The sequence below is a fragment of the Morone saxatilis genome, unplaced genomic scaffold, assembly GCF_004916995.1.
Source record: "Morone saxatilis isolate NCDOM2014 unplaced genomic scaffold, NCSU_SB_2.0 Contig17, whole genome shotgun sequence".
NCBI classification, from domain to species: Eukaryota; Metazoa; Chordata; class Actinopteri; family Moronidae; genus Morone; species Morone saxatilis.
Genome location: NW_023339729.1, coordinates 2,690,013 through 2,700,410, shown reverse-complemented (window position 1 = coordinate 2,700,410; position 10,398 = coordinate 2,690,013). Strand labels below are relative to the sequence as shown.

The 10,398-nt window shown below is 38.7% G+C and overlaps 1 protein-coding gene across 1 annotated transcript in view; it reads left to right on the top strand.

The window, feature by feature from the left end:
* The window catches only part of sorcs3 (sortilin related VPS10 domain containing receptor 3), a 219,956-nt gene that overhangs the window by 124,254 nt on the left and 85,304 nt on the right, over nucleotides 1–10,398 (top strand). Inside the window, exons 5-6 of the mRNA XM_035659531.1 lie at nucleotides 2,473–2,572; nucleotides 9,961–10,119. Of these exons, the coding sequence (XP_035515424.1) occupies nucleotides 2,473–2,572; nucleotides 9,961–10,119 (259 nt within the window). The remainder of the gene's footprint in view (nucleotides 1–2,472; nucleotides 2,573–9,960; nucleotides 10,120–10,398) is intronic.

The window sequence follows — 10,398 nt, the reverse complement described above, 5'->3', positions numbered from 1 at the left end:
GAGGAAGCCAAGACTAGAAAGGCGCTATACAAGTACAGGTCCATTTACCATTTACCATGAAGAGCTTTATAGGTTTAAATTCTATTCTAAATTTTACAGGCAGCCAATGCAGAAAATCTAGTACATAGTAGTAGTAGTGTGATCATTTTATAGAAAGGATCCCTACAGAGATAGACCTTTTATTTAACCAGTAACAGCTTAAATATCACTATGGCTCACCACTCCATTGACAAACCAGTAATTTTACATAGCAGATAATCATAAAACACACTTTAAACTAGGCAAAAGCAAAATACAACTCAACAAAATCGTCTTTCCAACAATCACCAACTCTGGTTTAGTCAATATAAATCCATAGTTCACTGAGTTAGATGACAAAATTGTAGCGAAACGGCTTGTTGTGTCTGCTGTCTAATGTTGGCTAATCTTTGGGGACAAATGCACCCTTCAAAGTACGTCTACTAGAAGTTGCTGTTTTTGCCATTGACAGGCTCAGATTGTGTCTGACAACATTATGGAAAGGATCCCTACAGAGTTAGACCTTTTGTTTAACCAGAAACTACTGAATTATCACTATCGCTCACCACCGGACTCCATTGACAAAACTAGTAATTTTACCTATATCCTCGTAACTTTATTCAAAGTGGACAGAAACAAAATAAAACTCACGATAACAGTCTTTGTTAGTCTTTCCACTGTTCCAACAATCACCAACTCTGATTTGTTCGAAATAATTCACTGACGTAAATGAGAAAAACATCTTTTTCAGTCGCTCTACTCAGCTGGAAACAGAGGAAAAGCTACAATAACAACACAGGCAGAGGGAGGGTGACTTCATTCTCTGCTCAGGACACCATGACTCCACTATATCTTTACATAGCAAATAGTTGTTTGTTATTATATTAATGTTTTAAATCTCATATGTACAACCCTCAGAAACCAGCACATTTCACCTTTTGGGCACATTTAATGCATTTTGTTGAACACTCTTGGAAGGACTTACAGTGAGCAAGCAGAAAGTAGAGAAAGTGTCTTGCTAACGACAGCACCAAGTTAGGAATGAAACTTTGCCATTTGGACACAGTACAATATAACCACTGGGTCATGCTGTAGTCTTGCCACTGCCCACATTGCCACCTTGACCGCTTCCAAATTCCATTTCAAACCGGTCTAAAAAATATGATGTGGGTGGATGCCTTTCTTTTGTCATTCTGCCATCAGTTAATTTTCCATTTCATATTGATTAGCTCTCTTGGGCAGGGTGCAAGTGTTTCAAGGGGGTCACACTTAATCTTGGTCCACATCCTAGCGTCTGTCTGCGCCAAAGATATCAGCACTTTCCATTTAAGAAATCTAAGCATATGCATTATGGTTACTAGATGATGAAGGTACGCCTGGCAGTGCTCATCCATGTGTCATGCCAAAAACAACATATGTTTCTGTGTTTTTTATGAAGTCTCCTCTCAGGAGGCTCCAGCAATGTTACTCAGAGGCCAGCAGCGTAGTTCACCACCCCTGCTCCAAATCAGGATCATCCTTAGTCCAGCACTTCTCTCCACACCTCCACTTTAATATGCTGTGGAAATGATGCTGTCTGTCTGACTCATTATTGGGCTTTGTAATCATAGCAACAACTGTGTCTCTCTGAGGCAGTCAGGAATGAATCTGAATGAGAGAAATCTCTTTGCAATTTCACTGAAACCCCTGTTCCCTACTGAAGGAGCTCTGACCAAAGGAAAAAAAAAAGGGGAAAGAAGGCTGAAATAGGTATCATCTTCACTTTTCCTCACTATGAAGTAGACTGCAAATCTGAATGGGCCACAGTTTTGGGTGGGTGCTTCCATCCCCACAGAGAAAAATATTAGAAAATTCTGGGCACATGAATGCAGCTTTCATATATAAAAAAAAAAGCAAAAGCGAGTACAGCCCTGTAAATGCTGTAATATTCTACTTGAAGGCAGATTTGGTAGTTACTAGTGATGATGGATTCATGTGGAGTTTCCAGGGACTAGGCTGGCTAACAGGCTCATTCCCACTGTTAAATTATTAAAGCTCATGGGTTCAGGAACATCCACATGTTTTTGCACTCGTCATATTTTATTTCATAGTAGTCATCGGGAGAGAATCAATTATTTACAGTGCCGGGTCCCCAGACATTTTCGAATGGTTCTTTTTTGTTGGCAGCTATAGATGATTGGTTAACCTTCTCTTGTTCTATTGCCAGAGGTTTCACTCCAGCACAGGAAAACTGTGTATAACTGTACCATACCAGCCGGAATCTGCTTGTTGTTCCACTGCAGGGGGTGATATTGCTTTCTTTTTCATCACTGCAAAATAAATATAATTTGACATGAATCGTGCAGCATCCCAGTTATCTTCTGTTTGTTTACCTATTAGATTGCGCTTTGGTCAGGTTTCTCTACTGCAGTATGTGCCTGCTTCCGACTTAATTTTCCCTTTGTTTCCATTTAGATCTACTGACTACGGCTCCACGTACGAGAGAATGAATGACAAAGTTGGATCCAAGACCGTCCTAAGTTACCTGTACGTCTGTCCAACTAACAAGAGAAAGGTGAGATGTTGCATTTATTTTCATTTTAATTGTCCTCAACAGCTTCCATGATACAGATTTTTGAGTTACCGTTAATGTAACACACTAACTCAACATTTCCTGTATGGGTTTTTCACATTAAAAGCCCCAAATGGCATAATCCCAGCCATTCTGGGTTGGTAGGCTATTGATTTGATGAGGTAGTCAGTGCATGTCCTAACATTATATCAGAAAAAAAAAAGAAATAATAAAAAAAGGTAATAAAACGTTCACATTTTCTCCTCCCTTTAAGATGATTTCTGTCTGAATCACGTCAGATAGATTTTCATCAGCAATGGTGGTTGTTTAACAATGAAGAAACAACTCCCAGTGATCCCAACTACTTTCACAACTGGGGATCTTTTCCTATTGCTTTGATGTGAGCATGGCAAAAATGACATACTGTATGTAGAACACAGGGTTGTATAACGAAATAAAAGTTTCTTCAGGCTACACACAGAAAAAGATAACATTAAGATGGCATCCCAGTGACTGGACATGGAATTGATACGACTGGATTTTGTGTTATGTTGTACAGATACAAAAATTTCATGTAACGATTATCCTGACCAAAATAATTGCGATTCATGATATCACCGCGATAATCATCAAAAACATAATGGAATCCCTTTACCTTATGTTTTGTTAAGAAACTAATATTTTTGTTGCATAACAGACAGGCACCTCATCTCCCTATCATTCTGTATTTTGGAATCTGTAGAATTTCCACATATAACTATTCTGTGGGGGATACAATGGAAAGTCGAGCATTCGGCCATTGTGACAGGCTTAAAAAGATGCAGGCTCCCCCGTATGGCAATAAAAAATAAGTCAATTCAATCAATATAGGATTCTAAGCTTGTGAGCTAGAAAGCTTTTTCAAGTAACTCGTGTGAGAATATTCACGATTATCCTGATAATAAGAATTAACCACGATACATGTTTTTTTGCAATACGTAATAATATCATATATCTTCCCATCCCTAATATTGTACATTTATATATCTCTTTAACAAATTGTCTTTTTGGGAGCATTTTTTGAGGCTTTGATTTGAAACATCTGCAGGAAGTCTTGCGTTTCATTGAGACTGATTGAAAAACCAGCTGAAGAGATTGGACTAGTAAATGAAGACTATTTCTGTTAGAGAACAGAGACTCAGATGAGTAGGACGTGACTGTTGTTCTACAGATGGGATTAGTGCTGTGGAAATGTACATTTTGCTGAATGTACAATGTGACTATGATATATAGAATATACAGGTAATTCCACACCCTCTCCATGATATTAACCCAGCTTCCATTACTAGGCCATTATTTGAATACCATCTTTTATTTGAGAATTTACAGGATGCAGTTTAGTTGTGGATACAATAGACGTTGTGTTGATTTATGGCATTGCCATTGTGATGATCAAAATGCACACTGGAAACTACCCAGGCGCAGTTCTTCCTGCATAAGAATGTCTCTGGCAACCATCAAAAATGGATTTTAAAAAATTCAGGCCACAAAAAAGTATGAGCTTTGCAGCTGCCAACCATCTGCCAACATCTTTAATCTGCCTGAGAGTTCTGTCAATTACTTTTTATTTCATTTTTTTCTGACATTCTAAGAATTTAGTTAACTGATCAGTAGATGGTTTGCACTTCATTTTCTACCATCTGCTTTTTTTTCTGTCAGTTTAATTTAATGACAATTCACGCTTTCACATTGTACAGTTAACTGATCCCCTAAAGAATTATGCTCTTTTCTGCATCACATTCTGCATATGTGCATGCATAGGAAGCATTCTAAATCCCTACACTTTTCTACACAGTGATTAACAGCTCACAGCACCAGGCAGTAAATCTGCCCCCGTGTGGTGAACTCCACCCGTCTGGTGCTGTAAGCAACAATTTGATAGACAAGGGGAGTCGTATCCAAGAGGACAGAGGGCCATAAGCAGCTCAGTTATAATAGGAGTTTAGTCTCCATCTTGACTAGACTCCCCAAAGGCTATTTCCATATCAATATGTTTATATTCAACCTACTGTATTTTAAACAACAACTGCATTATTATTATTATTATTATTATTAACTGAACCAGATCTAGTTAGCATTCCAGCGTTAATTACAACAGATTGTATGCATATGGAGGAGATGAAGTTTACACAGCGTTAAACTGATGTGTTCCTCTGGTAACCCAGAGCTGGAGACATTAACATTGGAGTTTCAGGGAGCCTGACATGATAATTAGAGGCAATTAGTTTCAATGACTGAATGCAAGTCATTCTTTGAATATTTTCAACCACATAATAGTACATCTGAGTCGGTGTCGACAGTCACTATACAAATTGGCCATCAACTGGTAACCGATAACTCCAAAGTCAAAGAAAGAACATTATATTAAAAACAATATAACATGTTTTGGATGACTCTAACAGCACACGTAGGAAAAGCAGAGCAGTCTTCCTCTTACGAATGAAAAGTTGAGTGCATAAATGATTAAATGCACCAGCTTGCTGAGTTCAGTACATTCAGGGATGTTGCTGCTACAGCCTTACTTCATCTGCTATGACCAATACTGTAGCTTAACTTATGATTGATATTGCTGTGTGGCAAAACATGTCTGATCTGAGTGAGTTCACTGCCTTTCTCACACTTCTGTACTTGTGCTACTGTTACAAAATGTTTTAGAATGTGACACGCCGGTGAGCATTGGGAGCAATTTGGGGTTCAGTATCTTGCTCAAGGACACTTTGACATGCAGCAAAAGGAGCCGGGAATGGAAACGCCAACCTTCTGGTTAGTGGACAACCCACTCTACTGCTGAGCCACAGCCGCCCCTAGCATAAATACTAACTAGTATTGTAACTAATTACTGTTGGCAGGGAGTAAGTAAAGTACTATTACTTTTTATATGTATATATATATATTCAGTGTTCAGTATGCAGACCTTTTTTTTCTCCAGAACACATCTGAAATAAATACACTGGTTTTCACAGATTCAAGCATCTGTGAACATTTTAAATGGCAGGACGTCAGCATAATGATGTGGTAAAGAGCAAGTCACGGCCACTTGATAACAGACTTGAAAATTTTACTGCTGTTTGACAGGGGATGCAAAATTCAAGAAAAAACTTGAAACTCCCTAAGAAAAAAAATCATTCGTTTACATTTACCTGTTTTGTCAGACAAATGTGGAATAAATATGAATCTGCGTGGCACAGACTCATTGAAAATAAAGCATGACTCCCGTGTGTGACGAGGCGGTGCCCTGAGTCGTGGAGGTGCTCGGGTTCATCAGCCTCACTTTCCCAAGGCCGAGCCAAGGTACTGACCCTGAATATGTTTGCATGGCGTGGGAGTTAATAGGATCCCGGGACTGTTGAGCTCAACAACGTCAGGGCGAAGAACAGATCATAGCCGGCGCTGATTACTCCTCATGACTCACTCCTCCTGCGTATTTTATAAGAAGAACATTTAATTCCACATCAAGGGCATAGCGGGAATGTAGTCCCTTCAGGTCCTCTCTGTTGCTGATGTGACATACTTAAAAAAAAAAAAAAAAGAAATCTGTTATATAAGATCAAATAAACTTTATTAACACTCCAAAGAGGAAAAAGAAAGGATGATAACACCCAGGAATAATCCAGTTCTCATATCAGTTTACTCAAAGTATATTTAGGATATTTGATGTTTTTCCAATCTATGTAAAAAGATTATGATTTTCTTGTGTGCACTGTAAACAAAATAAAAAGAGAGAGATATTTATTTTTACGGTAAAAAACTGGCAGCTGTGGTTGCCAGAACTTTATCGTAATAAATATGGTAGAACTATTATGGTAAAAAGATATTAGTACTGATTTTACATTTTAATTCATATTTTACCGTATAAACAGTTTTGCCACATGAAAATACCATATGAATGCTATGACGATTGTTCTGTGCAATTTACAGTCTGTCATATAAAAAAACTACTTTAATTATTATATTATTATAAATTCCTTTAAAATGTTGCATAAATAATGGTTTTGCAATGAGATATCACAGTGTTACAGAAACTATTTAGAGTTTACAGCCTTTTACTGTCATGGTTTGACAGTTTTTTACTGTTATATCTTAAGACATTTTTTACAATGTGCATGTTCCTATGTAAGAGAGTCATTGCAGCCAAAAAACTAGCAACAATCTCAGGAGAATGTTTTACTCTAATGGTTGACCTCTGGCTCTGCCCATGGGCCGATTTCCCCTCCGCACCTTATCTCTGATCTAATTATTTCAATTTGCCATCCCGTAGATGGATGAAAGTTTGCCTCTATGCTGGCTACATCCTTTTGTTGCCTCCTTGCTTCTGAGTGGCCTTATTTAGCATCCGCCTGTGTTCTACCGGATAAAAAGTGCATCACTCACTGTAAGATATAATCGTCTGCTACTCTTTGAGATATTCCTTTTAGGGATCATTATATGTCCGCTACGACCATTCTGGAAGCATACGTTTCCCCACTAAATTGTCCAAGGAAGAAGTTGAAACTGTGACCTTTTACAATGTCACATTATAGATTTGAATGATAATAATAACATTTAGCGCAAAGCCTCTGAAAATTACACCCCCCGTGAATCTTCTTGGCTATATTTTGATGTCTTTCTCCAAGCCTGGTGGATTAGGCTAATTTAAAAATAAAGACATGCACAGTTAAAATGTCATTGAGGAAGCAAGACAGTGAAAACATGATAGCTAAATGTGGGTGATTAAGTCTTGATCCGTGGTTAATGAGCATATTGCCACGACAACTCTCTGTTAAAGCCTCCCGTCAAAGACAGACTAAGCTCAATTGATCTGGCGTGACGTGATTCATTTGCTGCAGGGTGTCTCTTTCCCTCCGTCTCTGATCCATACCTCCACTTACCTCATGATCCGACAACTACCGGCTTCTATCTCTCTGCTCCAGCTTATGCACAGCTCAACATCAGGCTGATAAAACAAAACGGTTATCCCTCCAACCTCTATCGATTCGGTATTGTTACCCTCCTCGCTTGCCCATCTTCCTTCACAAAAGGCTGAGTGGATGCTGTGAGGGAAATCTTAATCACCCCTCGCTAATGCTATCGGTCACTGTGATTTTGGAAGTGAGTAATTATTGTTTGAGGGTGATTGTTTTAGCGGGCAAGGGAGAAATTGGCCGCGTCTCCTATCCCCGCCTTTGTATTGGCTTCAAATTGGTTGTGGGGTTCTTTCTAATCGCAGAGGCGACAGACAGAAAACTGGCTTGTTACGATAATGTGTAAGGTTGGGAAATAATGTGGCTGTTTTCACACTTACATGGTGGTAAATGAGTAATGTGAATGTGACAATACTTTCTAGGCCCCGTTCCAAGTATTAAAAGAGCACATTGTGAGGCACCCTGAATCGAGGCTTGAGAAAAGATGAGCTAAAAGCACTGGAATAGAAGGCTTTAGTTACATAGAGAGCATAGAGAGGGAACACATAACACTCATCATTCAGTAAAAGGCTTGAATAGGGAGCAAGGGTAGATTGTAATATGAAATGTTCAGTATGTGCATAGACCTCTTCAAAGCATTTCTACCTTTCTATTTAACTGAAAGTCCTGACAGTTGATTCAAAATAAAGCGTGGCAAAATGTAATTTCCCATTCATAATAGACTCTGCGGCTTACTATAATATTATAGAATATGATTACTGCTTAAAAACTGTAAATTACATCTGACAAGCCCCAAAGACACTAGCAGATATCAGGAGGCCCTGCCATTACACAGTGACAGGTAATGAATGGCAAGAACGCCGAGCCCGGACCAATGAGAAATCCAGGTTGAGAATTTGCCGCCTGTTTATTGGTGCTTAATGAAAAACAATTTATCTAAATCACCACCAGGGAGGCTTCCTGGTTAAAGCTCTGGAAAGAGTGCTAGCCTTTCTGTCAGTGACAAATGTGCTGCTGTTTTTCCAATTCAAATTGAATTGACGAGAGAGAACACAGCCATTCAGGCCACAAGCGCAGCTACTACCCACAATTCCACCACATAAAAGAGGCATGGGTGTTGTAGTTTAGGTTTGATAAAAAAATTCAAGATAAGGAGATACACATTTAAAGCTGCTCCAGTCCATATTTTCACATTAATAATGGAACAAATGACTAAGTATAATGTGAAGGGGTTCGTGTCTAGTGACAAACCTACAGACAATTATCACCTGAATCTGCAGTTCCCCTCAGCTCTACAGAGATTCCCACTTCTTTTTGCTCTGTGCTCCAATAACAGTTGAGCAAGCCTTGTTAAAACTTCTCAAACTTTCTCCTTTGCTGTACTTGTGCTATCTGCATATACAGTTTGAAAAAACACCACTTTTTCTTTATTTCTGTGCAATAATGCACATCCCTATTGTAACAATTTAGCCTACAAAATTGCAGAATATCCAGTTAAATGCAATAACAATGGATCTTTTTTCCAGCATTTGAAATGTTTAACCTTTTAATGTGAATACATGTATTCAGTAGTATAATCTGATTCAAAAGAATACAATATATTACACACCTATTCAAACAGCTCTTCTTTTAGTCAAGGAGGAATTGCTATGACCATTTTATCTGCTTCCACAAAGACTCTAAATGTCATTAGTGGAAAGAAATATTCATTGTGGAATTCCTGTCCTTATTGAATTCTGTAATAACTGTGATAGCTCTGGCAGAAATATGCCAAGCATGAAATTAGGGCTTCTACCACTGTGGCACTGTTAAATTTGAAATTAGAATTTTATTGGACGGAGGAATGCTGAGAATTTACATGCTAAAGGAATAGCTGATAAAGGAAATAACATACTGTATATGCTGATTCAAGCATGGCTGCTTAATCCCTTGTTTGTACAGCACTTAATTGTAACTACACTATAAGCTCCATCACATTTATATAGTTATATATTAGAACAAATCATTTCATGATTTCTCTGTGTGCTTTAAGTGTTCTTTTGGGTCTGTTTTGCATTACACACTTTTTCAACCCTTGTGGCCGTGAACAACTTCAATCTTTTTTTGGGAAAGATAATGAAATCCTCAATTCTCTACTTCAGAGTCCACAGGAAGAGCCACAGAGCCATGGCAACAGAAGCGAGTCACACTCATGAAATGAAGTTGGAAATATAGAGGAGTTGTTTGCCAAGCAGAAGCCTGACGAGTGCCAAAAGCCGGGCCTTTTCTGCTGACACTGCTCCTGCCTCTAACATCCTTCTTCTGCCTTCTCTCATCTCCCTATCTTTCCACCTCTTTACTCAAACTCGCCCTTCAAATCCTTTCGTCTCCCGCCTTCAAAAATCTCATACCCACTCCCTCACATGTATGCACACCCTACTTCTCCTCCCTCTCTCTTCTCCCGGCTCTCAGATTATGGTGTTGACAGATCCCGAGTTCGAGAGCAGCGTGCTCATCAGCTCTGATGAGGGAGCCAGTTACCAGAAGTACCGCCTCACTTTCTACATCCTAAGCCTTTTATTCCACCCCACTGAAGAGGACTGGGCCTTAGCTTACAGTCACGACCAGAAGGTGAGATTAAACTTGATGTCATATCTCTTTCTTGTCCTTGCAACAATTAGCTGGATGTGATTTACTTTGACTACCTACTACCTTTGTGTTACCCCCAGCACATATTCACTAAGGCCAGTATTTTTCAGCAATTTACTAAATTACCTGATGGTAGTGTCTTTTTTCACTTACTGAATATGAATATTGTAAATAACGTAAATTCTAAAATAATGGTGTGAGCATTTATCAGAGAAGCAGGCCTTTTTATTGTAGGACATACACTGCTTAATAATAAAGATA